General features: G+C 39.8%; 1 protein-coding gene across 2 annotated transcripts in view; it reads right to left on the bottom strand.

The window, feature by feature from the left end:
• Window positions 1–23,076, bottom strand: part of INTS4 (integrator complex subunit 4) — a 122,031-nt gene that overhangs the window by 22,344 nt on the left and 76,611 nt on the right. For both annotated transcript variants that reach the window (XM_047693909.1, XM_047693908.1), the window contains 4 exons: window positions 13,944–14,086; window positions 10,472–10,587; window positions 7,061–7,194; window positions 5,833–5,990 (listed from right to left, as the gene is read on the bottom strand). In XM_047693909.1, coding sequence (XP_047549865.1) covers window positions 5,833–5,990; window positions 7,061–7,194; window positions 10,472–10,587; window positions 13,944–14,086 — 551 coding nt within the window. The remainder of the gene's footprint in view (window positions 1–5,832; window positions 5,991–7,060; window positions 7,195–10,471; window positions 10,588–13,943; window positions 14,087–23,076) is intronic.

Below are 23,076 nucleotides of genomic sequence, written 5' to 3'. Positions count from 1 at the left end.
TCATGCCCTAGACTGAACAAGAGTACTTACGGTCCTGACTGCCACTGGCAGCCATCCTGTAACTCCAAAAGAAAAAAGCTTTGGGATAAAGCAAATGCTGAGGACAAGAAAAATCCAAAGAGACAGAGAACTGGGTCTTTAATAATATAAGTGAACTACATGACCATACCATACTTAGAACTGCCTCGGATTTCTACTCATATGAGAAAATAAAAAACCATTGCAAGCTTGTTTGAGATAAGGTTTCCCAGATACCCGAAGCCAAAAACATCCTCACTGGATACTGGCATAGACAAAGTGATTGCAAAAATATACAACCAAGCTGCCTGGAGGCAAGAAAATAGAAAGTGCCACACACAGGTCAATAGTTGTGTGGGGGCTGGAATTACTGATTTAAAATTTTTAATTTTTTTTTTTAAGATTTTATTTATTTATTTGTCAGAAAGAGAGAGAGAGAAAGCACACAAGCAGGCAGAGAGGCAGGCAGAGGCGGAGAGAGAGGCAGGCTCCCTGCTGAGGACCCTGGGATCATGACCTGAGCCGAAGGCAGCGGCTTAACCCACTGAGCCACCCAGGCGTCCCAAAAAATTTTTAATTTTTTGAATAGATAATACATACCTAGCTATACAATTAAACCAATAAGATAAGAGAATTCAAAAGATACTAAAGGATATGCAACTAATTTAGTTCACCTTCCTATAACAGGGCGCCGCAAACCAGTACACCCTTCCCATAGGCAACCACCATTACCAGTTTCTTTCTTTCTGTTTTGGAGAGAATACAATAGACCAACAATAAAATCATTGTTTTCCTTTCTTCTTTTTTGAGGAGTGTGTGTGTGTGTGTGTGTGTGTGTGTATGCGTGCATGTGTGTGTATGACCTAATAATCCATCTCAGAAAGCATTCATGGAAAACTATCTTGTTTTTTAATGGCAACATCAAAATTTCATACAGAAATCATAGCTGTGGAAAACGTGATTTGGGTCACAAGGGAAGCGGAGCTGCAGGGTTGGCATAACATAGAAAGTTTCACAGTAGCCTATACAAAACTGTCCGTTTGACTAAGCCCCTCCCTCTAATACACGACTTTCTTAATAGCTAATGCTGCATCCTATGGACCTTGGTATCAGGAAGGAGATGCCCTGGGAAGAGACACAGAATGAATTACTCCCAAAGTGACTGAAGAAATTGGGGCCTGTGGCTTATATATCATGTCTTGTGAGTTTGGGTGGCTTGAGAGGTTCTTGGAGAGCCTACTCATGTGTGGAATCCAGCACAATAAAAGGCAAGACCATCCTAGCTAACCGCACCTGTGAAACGCTGCACAGGTGGTCAGCTGGCCTCTCTCTTTCACATCTCTGATGTCTCCCTTGCAAAGGCAGCCCTGAATCACTCCATTTCTGAATGTTTCCTCTCAAGGAAGATTCTGGCTTCTGTTTTGATGACAGACAACACTAAGCAGCTGACTACACATGAGCTGGCGGCCGACGGATAAGCTATTCTACAGCCCTGGCACTGAAGCAATTGTTCTCAACTGCACAGAACAAGATGTGATCCAAGCAACCACGAGAGAGCCGAACTACTGTACAAGCAAAAAAAGAAACTTGCTACTCCTGGACAAAATGCTGTTATCCTACTGTTTCCTCTCTGTATCTCTTTATGCCCACAATCCTCGGGGAGCCTAAGTTTAAACATCCTTCAGGAAACTATGAACTCTTTAATGAGAAGGTACAAAGATCACCTTCTGTGTGCACTATACTAGGTGTGCTAGGTGTTTCCCTACTTGAGCCCATTTAATCCTGACAATGTGAATTGCAATTAATTGTATGTCACTGAGAATGAAAGGGAAGATCAGAGTTTAATCAGTTTGCCCAAAGTCACAGGATTAATAGTGGCAAAAATAGGCCTTGAACTCAGGTCTGTCTGAACTCCAAGTCTTTAAACTACATATTTCATTTATTTATTTGTTATTAAACTCTTTCATTTATTTATGAACTACATCAAATACAGATGACACCAAAACCAATTTAAAACCAGACGCAAGGGTGCTTGGGTGGCTCAGTCATTGAGTGTCTGCCTTCTGCTCCAATCATGATACCATGGCCCTGGGATTGAGCCCTGCATTTGGCTCCCTGCTCAGGCCTGCTTCTCCCTCTCCCACAGCCTCTGCCTGTATTCCCTCTCTCACACTCTCTGTCAAATAAATAAATAAAATCTTTAAAAAATAAAAAAAACCAGATGCATACATATTTTTTAAAGATTTTATTTATTTATTTGACAGAGATCACAAGTAGGCAGAGAGGCAGGCAGAGAGAGGAAGGGAAGTAGGCTCCCTGCTGAGCAGAGAGCCCGATGTGGGGCTCGAACCCAGGACCCTGAAATTATGACCTGAGCTGAAGGCAGAGGCTTTAACCCACTGAGCCACCCAGGCGCCCCTAAAACCAGATGCATATTAAGCCACATTTCTACAAATGGGATTTGGGAGGGCAAAAGTGCCATTCCCAGGAACATACACTTTAGCAATCCTTCATCCACATGATGGCAATAAGCATTTATAACATTTGGACAGGATTTACTTAAAAATATTAAGAGCATGTCTACTGTGTCAAATGAGTGGCAATTTAAATTTTATTATTTTTAATTTGTTTCACAACTTAAATTTTAAAAACAAAATTTCAGAAATAACCAACTGTTACCTAACCAACTGCTATTCTCAAAATACTTTCCACATGTCATGATAATGACCTTCACAACAGTCCTGTGACCAGCTACATAGTACTCTCAAATTACAGATGAGGGCGGACTTGAGGCCCAAGATCATGTACCTAGGAAATGATAAAAACTAAGGCTTGAACCAATTCCTTTGCATTTTACATCTCATTATACTAGACCCTTTGTGTCCTACAAACCGTTAATCAGAAACAGAACAGTGTGACCAGATGAAAGGAAGGGCTAGTTAGACCTATGTTCTAATCTATGACCTTGCCATTCTTGGTCCTGGACAGTCTTCTCCCTTCTTCATTTGATGAACTTCTATTCAGTCTTCAGGTAACTGCTTAGCCATCTAAGGAGGGGCTAGGTACCCCACTTCTGTTTTCCTAGAGGACCCTGAACTTCCCATCTGCAGCATGGAAAGCACAATATTACAATTCTTGTTTCCCTAGCTACCTCCCCAACCAGGCTGTATGATCCTTTGCAACAAAGACTGTTTTGTTCACCACCGTGCCACTTCTGCCTAGCATATGACAAATACTCAAAAACCAATAAACAAATGAATGACCCCCAGGTCTTTCACTCATTTAAAAATGGGGTACTTTTCATAAGACTGTTTCCAAATTCAACTCATAAAGCACTTAGAAGAGTGGGTACATAGTAAGCACTTTGAATAGATAGCAGCTCTTATTATGATCAAGGACAGCAGAGCCTTACAAACATCATATCTACATACATCTGGAGGTGTGATACAGCCAGAAGAAAATGCCACCTATAAAAATCTTAAAAGTCGGGCGCCTGGGTGGCTCAGTGGGTTAAGCCGCTGCCTTCGGCTCAGGTCATGATCTCGGGGTCCTGGGATCGAGTCCCGCATCGGGCTCTCTGCTCAGCAGGGAGCCTGCTTTGCTTCCCTTCCTCTCTCTCTGCCTGCCTCTCTGCCTACTTGTGATCTCTCTCTGTCAAATAAATAAATAAAATCTTTAAAAATTAAAAAAAAAAAATCTTAAAATTCTTCATTCCTGGTTAACAGTTTTCAACAAGTATTTACTGAGCTCCTATATGGTACCCCAGGTACAATGAAGACAAAGCAGTTATGTCAAATTCTAGAAACAAACAAACAAATCATCTCCTGGAGCCCCAGCTGAAGCATACTTTGTACAGGTGAGATCCCATTAGATTAACTGACCTCTGGGATTACAACAAAGGTGATGGCTTGCGCATGACAGTGAAGTTTGTTTTAAACTAGTACCAACAAGCAAGTGATCAGAGTCCTAATCAGAGAAACTTCTATACGAAACTCTAATATTTCCCTTTTCCACAACTACCAAAAATGTAATTTCTGCAGAACCCCCAAGTCACCCAATCTAACAGGAATCATCTTCACTGCAACACGTCACAAAGTCTCAAATTTAGAGTCAAACAAAACCAGATTCAAAGCCTGGTTTTGCTACTTCTTAGCAAATTGCTTCACCTCCCCAAACTGTCATTTCTTCTCTGTGAAATGATAACAATAACTGCAATAATGTTTGCAAAACAGAGTACCTCATCTATAACTACTCCACCATCTGCTTTCCTTTCTGGATCTTTTACCGCCCTGGCCACCCTCATCAGAATGCACTCAAGTTAGAAACAGTATCCAGGGGGCACCTGGGTGGCTCAGTGGGTTAAGCCGCTGCCTTCGGCTCGGGTCATGATCTCAGGGTCCTGGGATCGAGCCCCGCATCGGGCTCTCTGCTCAGTGGGGAGCCTGCTTCCTCCTCTCTCTCTGCCTGCCTCTCTGCCTGCTTGTGATCTCTCTCTGTCAAATAAATAAATAAAATCTTTAAAAAAAAAAATAAAATAAAATAATAAAAAAAAGAAACAGTATCCAGGACTGACCATAGCACTAGAACAGTGGTCTCACCAGCCTGAAGCCCAGCAGGACTACATGCAGACAAGTCGGGCCAACAGGTGTTTACTCAGCACCCGCTAATAGCCAGCACTGCATCTGATGACCAAATTGGCTTGCTTTTAGGCATTTTGTACTTGCTTTAGTGCCAACAGGATAAAAACTGTCAAAAACAAAACCTAAATGTTTACTAAGGTGGGGATGAGTCAGAAAGTGGAACTTATTTTCCTGGGCTTAGAGCCAACAACTTCAGATACTGGCCTCTAAGAACTAATCACTTTGTTAAGAGAGCGGGAGAAAAAAACATGACCGAGGCATCACTTCAGGGTCAGCGAACCTTTTCTGAAAAGGGTCAGATAGTAAATATTTTAGGCTTTGCAGACCATACAGTGTCCATGGCGCTACTCATCTCTGCCACAAACCTTATTCACAAAAGCAGACAGAAACTGTTTTTGTTAAAGGCAAATGGATTTCAATTTGTTTCATAACATTCAAAACATCCTAATAAGGTCTGGAAGAGTCTGCTGGTTGTTCCCCAATATCCTCCCCTTCTTCTTGAGTATCAGAGTCACCAAATGTTAACTAAGCACTGGTCACCAGAATGAAGACTGCATTTCCTAGCTCCTAACAACAAGATACCGTCATGTGACTTAAGTTCTAGTCAATGGGATGTAAGTAAAATTAGAACATGCAACTTTGGAGAAGTGTCTTTAAAAGGCGGTAAGGTTAGAAATGATGATGCCCTTCTCCTGCTCTTTCCTTTTTTCTGAAGCCTGGAAAACAGAGGGGATAGTCAGAGTTTGGATTTTTAGGCAGAGAACCTGATGCAGAAGATGGAGAAAGAATGTACATAAGGACCTGATAAACATCATAGTTCTGCCCTCCCTGCAGGAAAGAATTAACCTTTCCTCCTAGATAAGCCACAGTTCTTTACATTTTCTGTCACCCATCCTAACTAATACACAAGGAGAGAAAAATTTAAAACAGCTTCTTTGTAACTCTTCAGCTTTTGCACTCATCATCAAAGCGGTCATGAGCACGAAAAGCTTTTCTTTGTAATATGTTCAAACTCCAATCTAATGCAAATACAAACATGTCATAAAACTACGTGTGAGTGTAGGCCAACAGACTCAGAAAAACTAGCCTGTAGCCGACACCAGAAATCAAAACAGCTCAGCTGAGCATAAGTGTAAAGTTTAACTCTGTCAAAGTAAAGAGATGGTCACCTCACCTGATGGTGAGCTCCAGCAGCTCCTGGGTTCCCTGAGGGTCCAGGTGCTGAAGACTGTACACTCTTTCAAGGCTCTGCTGCAGAAATTGATGGGAAGGGTCCTCATGAGGCATGATACTGGGGGAAACAGCCGATGACACTAGTTTTCTACCTGGTAACTAAGCAAACATAGTAGGGTTATAAGACCATCAAATTCTGTGGCTCAGCTTCTGGTAATACAAAGAAATCAGGACAAAAAAAAGGTAGTCAAACACAGGAAAGGGAAAACAGGTAAGGTGATTCTGTAAATAACCTTTCTCTCATTCCCTAGCTTCAGTGGGAGAAAGGGAGACAGAATAGAATAGATATTGTTTACACAATACAATCACTCCAAGGAGAAAAAGAAAAGAGAATGGATAATATTATGTTCTATTGCTAACTGAAGTAAATGAGGTAACCACAGAAATGGGACTAAAAATCAATCTGCTGTCACATTTATTTTTAAATTTCATTTGATCTTTCACTTCATAGGGCAATGATGGCTTATTACCAAATAAATTTACATAGCCGCTATAAAAACATTTTATAGGATGATAATTATAATTCTTGTTCTTACTGCTAAAAGTGCTTACCTTTCAAGAAAGGGATGGACGAAAGCAAAGAGGATTTCACTTTTAATTTTGTACCTTATACACAGTTTAGATTTTCTAACCATGTACATATATCATTCTAAATAAAGTCCTTGGCAGTCACCTAAACAGGAATGAGTTAACACAAATGGAGAGCTTAGAGAAGTGTCTGCACACAGTCAGCTTTCAGTGTTTGCCATTATCCTCATGGTTCATAAAGTTTTTCTTTCTGTATCTCTAAGGTTTTAAACGTAACAAAGGTATTATTATTAAAAAATAAATTTGTTGAGAATTTTGGCTTTATGTAATTGTTAAAATGTTGCACAATCTAATCCTTGGTCTAGAATATATTGTTCTAGATTCCTTTTTCTTGCCTAACATAACATCGTGAATAACTCAGGGACATTTAGAATACGAATCTTCTTAAAAAGTAACGAATACAGAAGAAAAAGTACAAAACAGTGGGAGAGAGCCCAAGAGAGAAAGAGAATGAATGAATGTGTTTTCAGAGAAAATATAGCCTGCTCTTTGCTATTTAACAACCACAAGGACCCAAAATCAAAACACCAAAAATAATGACAAAACACCAAAAATAATGACAAAAGTTGTTTTCAACATACCCTTAAGGCAGGAACAAGATGAGAAAGACTGTCTCGGAGGTAGGCATAGTGTCTGAAGGTATGATCTGAGAACAGTGCTGGCATTGTTGGACAGGTTTTAGCAGCATTAAAAATAAGAACCAAAACTGCAATGTCTGAGGGATGATTGGGTTAAGTAAACCTGGAGGTTTAAAAGGTTGACATTGGCCAGAATGAAGTGCCTCCAATTCCCACCCTCAAAAGTCTTATTAAATGACAATTTTTTTTTAAGATTTTTTTTTTATTTATTTATTTGAGAGAGATCACAAGTAGGCAGAGAGGTAGGCAGAGAGAGAGAGAGAGAGGAGGAAGCAGGCTCCCTGCTGAGCAGAGAGCCCCATGTGGGGCTCGATCCCAGAATCCTGAGATCATGACCTGAGCCAAAGGCAGCGGCTTTAACCCACTGAGCCACCCAGGCGCCCCTTAAATGACAATTTTCTAACAAATAAATGCCAAAGGTTTTTTTAAAATAATGCCTGATCCTGCAGAGAATACTAACACATAGAAACTTCCAGTACATGGCTGACTAAAGTACACTTGGGCACATATCTTTGGATCATAATTTGACACTAGACAGTAAAAGTCTTTTGAATGGTGAGTAATTCTACACCTCAGATTTTACTCTAATAATCATAGAGTACAGAATCATTTATAATAGCAAATAATCAGAAACAATCTAAATGCCCCAAAGCAGGAAAATGACCATATACCTCGTGTTTCATCTACTTGATGGGAGTATTTTGCAATCGTTAAAAATTCTGTTTGAAAAATTTATAATATTGTATCACAAACATTGTATCATAAGTGAAAAAGCAGCTGCTAATATATACAGAGGATATGAGAGCAGCCATCTATTATCATATATTTGATGAGGAGATAAACTATGTTAAAAAAATAAAACAAGAACAAAATCCCAACACCAAGCCTTAAAAAAGAAGGAAAAACACCAAAATACTAATGGTCGATTACTCTGACTAGCAGGACTTTGCATGTTCAGTATGAAGTTTCTTTCAATTTTTTGGACTTACTTTCTATGTATATTTTCTTAACAGAGGGAAAATCAGAAATTAAAAGGTAAACATAGTTTCCAATCTTCTATATGTATCCCTGTGGAAGACCCTGTTAGTTGCCTACCCAATATCCATTCTTCCCTTTTTCCTTGCTAACAGAATACTGATTTGACCACAAATATCCTCTAACTTTCTCCTTAGAATCTGGGCCTGATCATCAGACCTCCAGCAGCAATGCTGGACAAGTGAAAATGGCCGAACAGGAAAACAGAAGGCATTTGGATCAGCAAGAATACTGTAGAGCTGCTATACTAGCAACAGACTGTGTACTTCCAAATTTCTTCTACCTTGGAGAAAAGTAAAAATCTTAATTCATTTAAGTTTCATTTGGGGGCAATCTCTTTTACTTACAGCCAAACATATTTCCTAAATAACAGAATCTCTCAACTGCCCAGAAAAGTATCCCAATGTTAGAGCATTCCAAAAGTGTTTAATGTTTTTTTTAATGTAAAAAGGGCCCTCAGATTTCTGAGCACTTCAATACATCATGTGAGGTTTGTGATAACATCTAGCCCTTAAGCCCCTTTCTGATGAGCTAAATTTCAAGCAGCTATAGTACTGTACCTTTAGAGGTAAGGTCTGGAATAAGCTTTTCTCAGAGGTAAACACGAAGTCAGACATTGATTAGTACATAAACTAAACAAACGGTTAAAAATTTCTCCAAACAGGGGCGCCTGGGTGGCTCAGTGGGTTAGCCTCTGCCTTCGGCTCAGGTCATGATCTCAGGGTCCTGGGATCAAGCCCCGCATCGGGCTCTCTGCTCACTGGGGAGCCTGCTTCCTCCTCTCTCTCTGCCTGCCTCTTTGCCTACTTGTGATCTGTCTGTCAAATAAATAAATAAAATCTTTAAAAAAAATTTTTCTCCAAAAAGTATGAAATTAAACAAAGAGAATGAAGAGAGACTACAATGGTCATCCTACGACAGCCAGTTATTTGGCTGATCTCTGCATCTCAATAAATATCCCCTAAACCTCACCAACAATCTGCTGTAGAGCAGAAAGAACCATAGGAGACTGTGGATGCACTGATGTAAATGTATTCCCATTACCGGAAAACAATCTAATTGCATGGCATGCTGCCCATGGCTGTCACAAACTCACTCAACTTGCATCGGAGGCAAAGTAATCCTGCAGATTAGCTCAACCCATCCCCTCTTCAGGCTGCAGATTAAGAAAGTTCATAAACTGGGGCCCCTTGGTGGCTCAGTCAATTAAGCGTCTACCTCTTGGTTTTGGCTCAGATCACAATATCAGGGTCATGAGATGGAGCCCCATGTCAGGCTCCAGGCTCAGACTGGAGTTTGAGATTCTGCTCCTCTGCCCCTCCCCTGCTTGCTCTCACACTGTGCTCTCTCTCTCAAATAAATAAATCTTTAATAAAAGAAAAGAAAAAAGAAAGAGAGATAGAGGAAGGAAGGAAGATCGGTCATTCATAGACCTTAAAACCAAAGATGGGGGCACCTGGGTGGCTCAGTCATTGAGCATCTGCCTTCCCTCAGGTCATGATCCCAAAGTACTGTGATTGAGCCCCGCAACAGGCTTCCTGCTCAGCGGGGAGTCTGCTTCTCCCTCTCCCTGCTGCTCCCCCTACTTGTGCTCTCTCTCTCTCTCTCTTTATTAAATAAATAAGCAAAATCTTTAAAAATAACAACAAAATAAAATAACAAAGATGCCTGGCTTTGAATTCCACATGTGCTGCTTGGGGAGTTATTTAGCCTTTCTTTCTTTTTCTTTTTTTTTTTTTAAAGATTTTATTTTTTTATTTATTTGACAGAGAGAGGGAGATCACAAATAGGCAGAGAGGCAGGCAGAGAGAGAGGGGGAAGCAGGCTCCCTGCTGAGCAGAGAGCCCAATGCGGGACTCGATCCCAGGACCTTGAGATCATGACCTGAGCCGAAGGCAGAGGCTTAACCCACTGAGTCACTCAGGCGCCCCTTATTTAGCCTTTCTAAGCCTCAGTCTCCTCATCTGCAAACTGGGAATAATACCTCCTTCCAGGGGTGTTTGGGAGATTTACATATGTAAATATGCATATTTACATATACATGGTAAATGTATAAAGCATGAAATAGTGTGGAATATAATAGGTGCTGAACAAATGGTTTAAAAACTAATAATAATAGTATTAAATAGCAAATGTGAATTATTGTGAAAACAAGAATGAAAGCTATGAATAACAACTATTAGGCTCCCTCGGAATATACTCTTAATTAAAAGAAATGAAAAAAATTAAACCTAGGACCGCCCCCTCCAAGTTACACTGCAGAAAAAGATGCCAAAACAGCCCACCAAATCAGCCCAGTCTTTCCTAAGCAGAGGATACAAGCTGGGTCATCCATGTCTGGTTCAGCTGTGTCAAAAAATGGATGTGTGCTCAGGAGCTCTGGCACCAAGGGAAGCACCAGGGTTGGATGCCGACTTCCCAGAAACTTTAAGCACCTGAAACAAACAAAATGAGAGTCCACCTTAATAACTTAACAAATGCTTTAAAAAGTACTGGGGATTGGAATCAGAAAACCTGATTCAGAAATGCAAATTCCCAACCACCCATTTTTGGTAACCTCTATGACCTCAAATAAGTCATTCAATTATTCTGGAACTCAGTTCATCTAAAAAAAAATGCTATTATCGGGACGCCTGGGTGGCTCAGTTGGTTAAGCGGCTGCCTTTGGCTCAGGTCATGATGCCAGCGTCCTGGGATCGAGTCCTACATCGGGCTCCTTGCTCATCAGGGAGCCTGCTTCTCCCTCTGCCTCTGCCTGCCATTCTGTCTGCCTGTGCTCGCTCTCTCTCCCTCTCTCTGACAAATAAATAAATAAAATCTTTAAAAAAAATGCTATTATGAAAATTAAAGAGCTGGTATGGCATAAATTACTACCGATTATTTAACCAACAGCTATTTTCTCCAAATTCCTTGCCAAGAGAACACTGATTTTACTCAAGTATCAGGCAGGTGCTCAGAGAAGGGAGACTCAGCCCGAGGGCTCAGGCACAAGTGGTTTAAACTTTACTACCTTTGCAGGTAGTAAAGTAACCCATTTCTGCTCAAAGGAACAAGAAGGGAAGTCTGGTGGGGAGCTACTCAGGAATGTTCTCCTAGACAAAAAAAGAAATGTATGAGAAGGAATGCCCTTTCCTTTATGCCTTAAGATACTGTCTTATGAGGCAGCCATCCTGCAACTATGAAAAAAATGCCAAGAGAATTGCAGAGAAACCACAGTGTTAATAACCCTGTTAAGCTGTTAAATGACCAATCCTATAACTGACTTCTTGATTTGTTATGCCAAAAAATTAGACTTCATTGTTTAAACCACTTTTAATCAGATTTCCTATTACTTGTAGGCAAAAGCACTATAACTGATATCCTGGGCGAAGTTCTGAAATCAGAAGTGACCTGACCTGAAACATGAAAATGAGTAACTGTGTGGCCTTGGGCAGACAGGCTTCTCACCTACAAAATAGGATTAAAAAATCCTTACCTCATAGAGTTGCTATAAGCATTAAATGAGATAATGAATAAAAATTACTCAGCAAAGAGTCTGTCACAGAGTAAGAACTCAATTAGGTATTATTAAGTAGCTATTAGTTAACTATTATGATGACATGAAAACCCTTTATAAGCCATGGCACTACATGGCTTATACCACTACATGGCACTGGTAATTAAGCATTTTTATTATCATTTTTTAAGTTCTGTTTTAGTAGGTGTGCCGAACTAAAAAGAAATATAAATCCTTATCTCTATTCTTGTGGAGTTTATAATTCAGCTGGGGCAAAAATGATGAACACTATAAGGTAATGAACTATCAAATGAATGATACTCCCCTGCTTTCCACTTGTCAAAGGTAGAGGAGATCACCATGATCAGAAGTTTCACAAAGGAGAAGGGACTTCCTTAGGGACTGGAGAACAAACAGACTGGCAATAGAGAGAAAGCAAGCACCAGTAACAAATTCATGGATATATGGAGTAGGATAGGTATCCCATTTAAAACACGTGATATTGGGGGCGCCTGGGTGGCTCAGTGGGGTAAAGCCTCTGCCTTCGGCTCAGGTCATGATCCCAGGGTCCTGGAATCGAGCCCCACATCAGGCTCTCTGCTCAGCAGGGAGTCTGCTTCCCTTCCTCTCTCTGCCTGCCTCTCTGCCTACCTGTGATCTCTGTCTGTCAAATAAATAAATAAAATCTTAAAAAAGAAATAAAATAAAAAATAAAACACGTGATATTGTTAGGAAAGTATACTTTTCCCCAGTTCTGCTTTTCCTTCTATGTGAAAAGAACTGAATGGCTACTTTTCTGAACTCCCAGCCCTTTTACTCACTGTGTTTCAGGGGACATTGTAAATCTTGTAGTCTGGCCTCTAGGTGCCACACCTTTATTTTATCTCCTATTTTGTTCAGGTCACTCAAGCATCTGGGCCTCTCTGAAACTGGACTTCAATTCTGATTTGTAATATTTTTTCTAATCATCTATCTACCTACCTACCTACTTACATATTCCCTACTTCTTTCCCTCCTGCTATTTGAAAGCTAGGCCTCTGAATTGAATCCGTTTTTAACTCTCTATAGCACCAACACAGCAATTGGGTTATGGAGCCAAGTGCTCCAAGCATTTGCTGAATGAACTAAAGCTATATAAACATAAAAAACTACCTCCCCTCCAGTTTTCATTTATGTATCTACGTTTAAATATGTCTTAAAAACATGCCACTGTGATTATTCCTTCCCTCTTTTATCACATCCTTTTTTGGTATTCCTAAATAAAGCCACCATTCGTGGGAAGAAATGAAACATCAAATGATTATTAGAATAGGCAACTTCAAAATCCTCTGGAGCACTACAAACACTACAAGGTGAAGGAGCTTTTGGTCTACAGTCACCAGAAAAGACAGTCTTAAATAAATACTCTGGGTGAACCAAATAACCACCTGTCTTACTGTAAGGCAAAAAGAATGTTCTGTGAAGCACTCCATAACAATCCCTTCCATCAAGCAGAATTAATCATTTCTTCTGTGTCATCCCAGATACAGACACTGACACCAGTTTTTCTCCCTACTACAACCCCCACACCCCAAGGACTGAGTGCTCCTTGAAAACTCCCCTGGTGTTTTCAGTCTTAAAAGATCTTGCAAGTACCTGATCTGACCCACAGTTTTTCTACTTTTAGTAACAAATTTTTTTGGAAAATCCAATAAACTATACCATTGGAGTGATCTCATCACATAAGCTCACTTAAATACATGGAGCACAATTACAAACATTTTATAATAAATGTCTGTGGGTCTGCAACCCACAAACAGCAATTCATGAACAATGTTAATTTTGACTCTAGTCAGTAAAGGTAGAGGTAATCAAGGAAAAAAATGAAGTGGTTTTCCATCTGTAGACAAAGTGCCAGTCCTGCCTCTCATCTCTACAATGACAGCTATGATCCTGTAGATAATGCAAAACAGACAAAGAAGTGATTAACAGGATAGAGGAGCAAAAGGAATCTAATCAACTCATCTCTGCCTGCAGCACTTACCACAGGGCTGGGCACATAGTGAATGTACAGTAGCAGGGCACATACTATCTGCTAAGAGGATGGATGGACAAATAAATAAAATAAATAAATAATCTAAAATGGGATAGTGAATTTAGGAATCAGACTCCTGAGAGTTAAGCTGAATCAGGTTGCTAAACTGAAGGCAAAGTGAGGGCCATACCATCAATCTATGATGATCTACTACTGGATAATTCAATATACATTTACCACATTATTGGACTCAGTGAGCAAATGAGCAAAAAAGTCCTTACTTCCATATGGAGTCCCTATCAGTAGGGTACTTGGTTAAATTTTTCAGCAGCTCCACCAGTGCAAGATGAATCCCTTCTTTGGTTGAAACATTAGTACAGCACAAAAGTTCGTGAAGAGCCTCTCGAATATCTCTGGATGAATCCTTTTAAAAAGAAAAGTAATAATAATAATAGTAGCAATCACTTGTGAATTTGCTATTACAGGAGAGTGTACAAGTTACAATGGGACTACAAGGTAAAGAGTCTCTGAATTTTCTTGGAGGCGAGAGGCTAGGAGTTGAGAAGACGTCACAGAAGAGGTAACGTTTGAATTCAGATTTGAAGACTTCATTCATTGGCTCATTCATTCATATAAATAAAGCTCGTGGCCAGGGCAGAGTAAATAAAAAGACAGTATTACAAGATGATGTTGGAGAGATGGCCCCTTCCCTTCTCAATATCTGCTCTACCTCACCAAAATGACTGGAAAAGGTCACCAACAACTTCTTAAAACTAAAAGATATGGATGCATATCAGTTCTATTCTTCTTGACTATCTCTGTAGCATTTGCTGTCAGTTTTTTAAAACTTTTTTATACAGACGTTTTGAAATATATACAAAGTAGAATTAATAAATTCCTCAGTTTTAACAATTAACTCATAGCCAATCATGCTTGATCTAAAACTTTACCCACTCCGCCCAACTAGATTATTTTGAAGTCAGTCAGAGAAATCACAGCATTTCATTGGTAAATATTTCCATAAATATATTTTAAGATGATTTATTTTTAAAAATCACAAAACCCGTATTCTGCCTAAAACTGTAATAACTGCTTAATATCAACTATCCAATGAGTACTCAAATTCCTCTGACTCAAAAGTTTGTTCTAGTCAGGAACCAATTAAGGTCCACACATAGCAATGTGGCAATATGTTCCTTAAGCATCTTTTAATATGTAAAATCACTGTATATCTCACACTCTCCCTGTATAATTTCTTCTCTGTATAATTTCTTCTTCTTCCTGTTATGATAGTTAGATTTAGAAGCTTGATCAGATTCACATTCAATTTATTTTGTAAGACCATCTCACAGGGGTACAGTATACTTCCCTCAGGAACTATATGATGTCTGTTTCTCTTTTGTGAAGTTAGTAACCACTGGTGATCACTGCCTAGATCTACGAATCCACTGAAGTTGTAAAACAATGATGTACAAATCCTATCTATCATTCTTTAATTTATTAACTAGAATACTTCTAAGAAGAGAAACTTCCCCTTATCAACTAGCTGGTTATCATGAAGTTCAGTTTGGGACTGATAGTTCAGATGGGAAAAAGAAGGATTAATGCTTGATTCTTTAATTTACCAGTTTCTAAAATAAGAAGCTGATTACTAAACATCTTCCAAAGATGACTAATGCAGTGTTTTGTTTAAATATTATTACAAAATCGGGGGGAGGAGTCAAGATGGCGGAGAAGTAGCAGGCTGAGACTACTTCAGGTAGCGGGAGATCAGCTAAATAGCTTATCTAAAGATTGCAAACAACTATAAATCCAACGGGAGACTGAAGAGAAGAAGAACAGCAATTCTAGAAACGGAAAATCAACCACTATCTGAAAGGTAGGACTGGCGGAGAAGTGAATCCAAAGCGACTGGAATATAGACCACAGGGGGAGGGGCCGGCTCCCGGCAAGCGGCGGAGCAACGGAGCACAAAATCGGGACTTTTAAAAGTCCATTCCGCTGAGGGACATTGCTCCAGAGGCTTAACTGGGGTGAAGCGCAGGCGGGGTCAGCACGGCCTCAGGTCCCACAGGGTCACAGAAGGATCGGGGGTGTCTGAGTGTCACAGAGCTTACCGGTATTAGAACGGGGAAGCTGGCTACAGAGACAGAGCCGAGGGGTAAGCTCTAAACTCGGGGTTACCTTGAACCGGTCGCAGGCTCGGTCAGCTCGGAGCGCGGCCGGAGGCCAGGGTGACGGGAGTAATTGGGCGCTGTTCTCTGAGGGCACACTGAGGAGTGGGGCCCCAGGCTCTCAGCTCCTCCGGGCCTGACACCGGGAGGCCGCCACCTTCATTCCCGTCTTCCAGAACTCTACGGAAAGTGCTCAGGGAACAAAAGCTCCCGAAAGCAAACCCAGCAAACCCGAGAGGAGTGGATTACTCAGCCTGGCCCCGGGTAAGGGCGGTGCAACTCCGCCTGGGGCAAAGACGCTTGAGAATCACTACAACAGGCCCCTCCCCCAGAAGATCAACGAGAAACCCAGCCAGGACCAAGTTCACCTACCAAGGAGTGCAGTTTCTATACCAAGGAGAGCGGCTGAATTCCAGAGGAGAAGAAAGCAAAGCATGGAACTCATGGCTTTCTCCCCATGATTCTTTAGCCTTGCAGTTAATTTTTTTTTTCTTTTTCAATTTTTTTTTCTCTTCTTCTGCTAAATTTTTTTAACTTTTACCATTTTCTTTTTTTAACATTTTTTAAATAGTTTATCTAATATATATATATATATTTTTTTTCCTTTTTATATTTTTTATCTGCTTTCTTTTTTTAATAGTTTTTTTTTTTTTTTTTCTTTCTGAACCCCTTTTTATCCCCTTTCTCCCCCCTCACGATTTGGGATCTCTTCTGATTTGGCTAAAGCATATTTTCCTGGGGTTGTTGCCACCCTTTTAGTATTTTACTTGCTCCTTCATATACTCTTATCTGGACAAAATGACAAGGCGGAAAAATTCACAACAAAAAAAAGAACAAGAAGCAGTACCAAAGGCTAGGGACCTAATCAATACAGACATTGGTAATATGTCAGATATAGAGTTCAGAATGATGATTCTCAAGGTTCTAGCCGGGCTTCAAAAAGGCATGGAAGATAATAAAGCAACCCTCTCGGGAGATATAAAAGCCCTTTCTGGAGAAATAAAAGAACTAAAATCTAACCAAGTTGAAATCAAAAAAGCTATTAATGAGGTGCAATCAAAAATGGAGACTCTCACTGCTAGGATAAATGAGGCAGAAGAAAGAATTAGCGATATAGAAGACCAAATGACAGAGAATAAAGAAGCTGAGCAAAAGAGGGACAAACAGCTACTGGACCACGAGGGGAGAATTCGAGAGATAAGTGACACCATAAGACGAAACAACATTAGAATAATTGGGATTCCAGAAGAAGAGGAAACAGAGAGGAGAGCAGAAGATATATTGGAGAGAATTATTGGAGAGAACTTCCCCAATATGGCAAAGGGAACAAGCATCAAAATCCAGGAGGTTCAGAGAACCCCCCTCAAAATCAACAAGAATAGGTCCACACCCCGTCACCTAATAGTAAAATTTACAAGTCTTAGTGACAAAGAAAAGATCCTGAAAGCAGCCCGGGAAAAGAAGTCTGTAACATACAATGGTAAAAATATTAGATTGGCAGCAGACTTATCCACAGAGACCTGGCAGGCCAGAAAGAGCTGGCATGATATATTCAGAGTACTAAATGAGAAAAACATGCAGCCAAGAATACTATATCCAGCTAGGCTATCATTGAAAATAGAAGGAGAGATTAAAAGCTTCCAGGACAAACAAAAACTGAAAGAATTTGCAAATACCAAACCAGCTCTACAGGAAATATTGAAAGGGGTCCTCTAAGCAAAGAGAGACCCTAAAAGTAGTAGATCAGAAAGAAACAGAGACAATATACAATAACAGTCACCTTACAGGCAATACAATGGCACTAAATTCATATCTCTCAATACTTACCCTGAATGTTAATGGGCTAAATGCCCCAATCAAAAGACACAGGGTATCAGAATGGATAAAAAAATAAAACCCATCTATATGTTGCCTACAAGAAACTCATCTTAAACCTGAAGACACCTCCAGGTTTAAAGTGAGGGGGTGGAAAAGAATTTACCATGCTAATGGACATCAGAAGAAAGCAGGAGTGGCAATCCTTATATCAGATCAATTAGATTTTAAGCCAAAGACTATAATAAGAGATGAGGAAGGACACTATATCATACTCAAAGGAACTGTCCAATAAGAAGATGTAACAATTTTAAATATCTATGCCCCTAACGTGGAAGCAGCCAACTATATAAACCAATTAATAACAAAATCAAAGAAACACATCGACAAGAATACAATAATAGTAGGGGATTTTAACACTCCCCTCACTGAAATGGACAGATCATCCAAGCAAAAGATCAACAAGGAAATCAAGGCCTTAAATGACACACTGGACCAGATGGACATCATAGATATATTCAGAACATTTCATCCCAAAGCAACAGAATACACATTCTTCTCTAGTGCACATGGAACATTCTCCAGAATAGATCACATTCTTGGTCCTAAATCAAGTCTCAACCGGTATCAAAAGATTGGGATCATTCCCTGCATATTTTCAGACCACAATGCTCTGAAGCTACAACTCAATAACAAGAGGAAATTTGGAAAGAACCCAAATACATGGAGACTAAGCAGCATCCTTCTAAAGAATGAATGGGTCAACCAGGAAATTAAAGAAGAATTGAAAAAATTTATGGAAACAAATGATAATGAAAATACAACGGTTCAGAATCTGTGGGACACAACAAAGGCAGTCCTGAGAGGAAAATATATAGCGGTACAAGCCTTTCTCAAGAAAAAAGATAGGTCTCAGGTACACAACCTAACCCTACACCTAAAGGAGCTGGAGAAAGAACAAGAAAGAAACCCTAAACCCAGCAGGAGAAGAGAAATCATAAAGATCAGAGCAGAAATCAATGAAATAGAAACCAAAAAAACAATAGAACAAATCAACGAAACTAGGAGCTGGTTCTTTGAAAGAATTAATAAGATTGATAAACCCCTGGCCAGACTTATCAAAAAGAAAAGAGAAAGGACCCAAATAAATAAAATCATGAATGAAAGAGGAGAGATCACAACGAACACCAAAGAAATACAGACAATTATAAGAACATACTATGAGCAACTCTACGCCAACAAATTTGACAATCTGGAAGAAATGGATGCATTCCTAGAGACATATAAACTACCACAACTGAACCAGGAAGAAATGGAAAGCCTGAACAGACCCATAACCAGTAAGGAGATTGAAACAGTCATCAAAAATCTCCAAACAAACAAAAGCCCAGGGCCAGATGGCTTCCCGGGGGAATTCTACCAAACATTTAAAGAAGAACTAATTCCTATTCTCCTGAAACTGTTCCAAAAAATAGAAATGGAAGGAAAACTTCCAAACTCATTTTATGAGGCCAGCATCACCTTGATCCCAAAACCAGACAAGGATCCCATCAAAAAAGAGAACTACAGACCAATATCCTTGATGAACACAGATGCAAAAATTCTCGCCAAAATACTAGCCAATAGGATTCAACAGTACATTAAAAGGATTATTCACTGCGACCAAGTGGGATTTATTCCAGGGCTGCAAGGTTGGTTCAACATCCGCAAATCAATCAATGTGATACAACACATTAATAAAAGAAAGAACAAGAATCATATGATACTCTCCATAGATGCTGAAAAAGCATTTGACAAAGTACAGCATCCCTTCCTGATCAAAACTCTTCAAAGTGTAGGGATAGACGGCACATACCTCAATATTATCAAAGCCATCTATGAAAAACCCACCGCAAATATCATTCTCAATGGAGAAAAACTGAAAGCTTTTCCGCTAAGGTCAGGAACACGGCAGGGATGTCCGTTAACACCACTGCTATTCAACATAGTACTAGAAGTCCTAGCCTCAGCAATCAGACAACAAAAGGAAATTAAAGGCATCCAAATCGGCCAAGAAGAAGTCAAACTATCACTCTTTGCAGATGATATGATACTATATGTGGAAAACCCAAAAGACTCCACTCCAAAACTGCTAGAACTTGTACAGGAATTCAGTAAAGTGTCAGGATATAAAATCAATGCACAGAAATCAGTTGCATTTCTCTACACCAACAACAAGACAGAAGAAAGAGAAATTAAGGAGTCCATCCCATTTACAATTGCACCCAAAACTATAAGATACCTAGGAATAAACCTAACCAAAGAGACTAAGAATCTATACACAGAAAACTACAAAGTACTCATGAAAGAAATTGAGGAAGACACAAAGAAATGGAAAAATGTTCCATGCTCCTGGATTGGAAGAATAAATATTGTGAAAATGTCTATGCTACCTAAAGCAATCTACACATTTAATGCAATTCCTATCAAAGTACCATCCATTTTTTTCAAAGAAATGGAACAAATAATCCTAAAATTTATATGGAACCAGAAAAGACCTCGAATAGCCAAAGGAATATTGAAAAAGAAAGCCAAAGTTGGTGGCATCACAATTCCGGACTTCAAGCTCTACTACAAAGCTGTCATCATCAAGAAAAGCATGGTACTGGCACAAAAACAGACACATAGATCAATGGAACAGAATAGAGAGCCCAGAAATAGACCCTCAACTCTATGGTCAACTCATCTTCGACAAAGCAGGAAAGAATGTCCAATGGAAAAAAGACAGCCTCTTCAATAAATGGTGTTGGGAAAATTGGACAGCCACATGCAGAAAAATGAAATTGGATCATTTCCTTACACCACACACGAAAATAGACTCAAATGGATGAAGGATCTCCATGTGAGAAAGGAATCCATCAAAATCCTTGAGGAGGGGGCGCCTGAGTGGCTCAGTGGGTTAAGCCGCTGCCTTCGGCTCAGGTCATGATCCCAGGTCCTGGGTTCGAGCCCCACATCGGGCTTTCTGCTCGGCAGGGAGCCTGCTTCCTCCTCTCTCTCTGCCTGCCTCTCTGCTTACTTGTGATTTCTCTCTGTCAAATAAATAAATAAAATCTTTAAAAAAAAAAAAAATCCTTGAGGAGAACACAGGCAGCAACCTCTTCGACCTCAGCCGCAGCAACATCTTCCTAGGAACATCGCCAAAGGCAAGGGAAGCAAGGGCAAAAATGAACTATTGGGATTTTATCAAGATCAAAAGCTTTTGCACAGCAAAGGAAACAGTTAACAAAACCAAAAGACAACTGACAGAATGGGAGAAGATATTTGCAAATGACATATCAGATAAAGGGCTAGTGTCCAAAATCTATAAAGAACTTAGCAAACTCAACACCCAAAGAACAAATAATCCAATCAAGAAATGGGCAGAGGACATGAACAGACATTTCTGCAAAGAAGACATCCAGATGGCCAACAGACACATGAAAAAGTGCTCCATATCACTCGGCATCAGGGAAATACAAATCAAAACCACAATGAGATATCACCTCACACCAGTCAGAATGGCTAAAATTAACAAGTCAGGAAATGACAGATGCTGGCGAAGATGCGGAGAAAGGGGAACCCTCCTACACTGTTGGTGGGAATGCAAGCTGGTGCAACCACTCTGGAAAACAGCATGGAGGTTCCTCAAAATGTTGAAAATAGAACTACCCTATGACCCAGCAATTGCACTGCTGGGTATTTACCCTAAAGATACAAACGTAGTGATCCAAAGGGGCACGTGCACCCAAATGTTTATAGCAGCAATGTCTACAATAGCCAAACTATGGAAAGAACCTAGATGTCCATCACCAGACGAATGGATAAAGATGTGGTATATATACACAATGGAATACTATGCAGCCATCAAAAGAAATGAAATCTTGCCATTTGCGATGACGTGGATGGAACTAGAGGGTATCATGCTTAGCGAAATAAGTCAATCGGAGAAAGACAACTATCATATGATCTCCCTGATATGAGGGAGAGGAGATGCAACATGGGGGGTTAAGGGGGTAGGAGAAGAATAAATGTAACAAGATGGGATTGGGAGGGAGACAAACCATAAGTGACTCTTAATCTCACAAAACAAACTGAGGGTTGATGGGGGGAGGGGGTTTGGGAGAGGGGGGGTGGGGTTATGGATATTGGGGAGGGTATGTGCTATGGTGAGTGCTGTGAAGTGTGTAAACCTGGCGATTCGCAGACCTGTACCCCTGGGGATAAAAATATATGTTTATAAAACAAAAAAAAATAAAAATAAAAAAAATATCATTACAAAATCATGCATTTAAACATACTTGCAGTTAACAGTTCTTAATGATGTGTTATAACCCCTAATGATGTGTCTCCTGGGTCTTTCTGACATGATCCTAGAGGTCTTTGATAGCTAATAACTGCTTTCTGTATGATAAGGTAGTACAAGCTCATCTTGTTACATTTCCTGCACTAGACCTGGAATAGCCATTTCTCTTAGGAATTTTGGTACCTTTTAGTGGAAATGAGATCGCCAAAGCATTGTTTTAAGTCAGGTTTACTGATACAGAGTTTTCATTCTGTAAAATTCATCCTTCTCAGTGAACACTTCCACAAGTTTAACAAATCCATACAGTTACATAACTACCACCTCCATCAAGATATAAAACACTCCTATCACCAAACTCTTCTGTAGTGTCCCCTTGTAGTCTAGCCCTCACCCACAGTATCTGGCAACCACTGATGTATTTTCTGGTACAGTTTTGTCTTTCCCAAAAGGTCACAGAAATGGAATCACAGAGTATGCTGCTGCTTTCACCTAGCATAATGCATGTGAGATTCACCTGTGTTGTTACGTGTATCAGCAACCCGTTCCTTTTTATTACTGAGTAATACTGCATTGTACAGATCTACCTGGTTTATTTACCCATTCACCAAATCAAGGATTTGGGTTGTTTTTAGTTTAGAAATATTGTAAATAAAGCCACAATAAATATTTGCATACAGGCATTTGTGTGAACGTAAAATTTTCAATCCTCTTTAGGAAATGCTTTAGAGTGGGAATGTAGTAACAAGGTAAATATACATTTAATTTTATAAAAAACTTCCAAATCTATCATTTTGCATTCCCATCAGCAGTGGATGAGAGGGCCAGATGTTCCCCGTCCTCACAGCATTTGATACTGTCAACATTTCTTTGGTTTCTGGTTAGGCATTCTAAATGTGTGGTGTTGTAATACCTCTAATAGGTGTGGTTTTAATTTGCATTTCCCTAATGATTAATGATGTTTAGTATGCTTCACTTGTTTATTATTTGAACTTCTTATTTTCTTTCCTTAAGTACCATTCAAATCTTCTGCTGATTTTCTAATCAGGTGATTTGTCTTATGACAGAATTTTGAGAAATCTTCATATATTCTTTATCAGATAC

This window comes from Lutra lutra, chromosome 10 (assembly GCF_902655055.1).
Source record: "Lutra lutra chromosome 10, mLutLut1.2, whole genome shotgun sequence".
NCBI lineage: Eukaryota > Metazoa > Chordata > Mammalia > Carnivora > Mustelidae > Lutra > Lutra lutra.
This window is presented reverse-complemented; position numbering and strand designations above follow the sequence as displayed.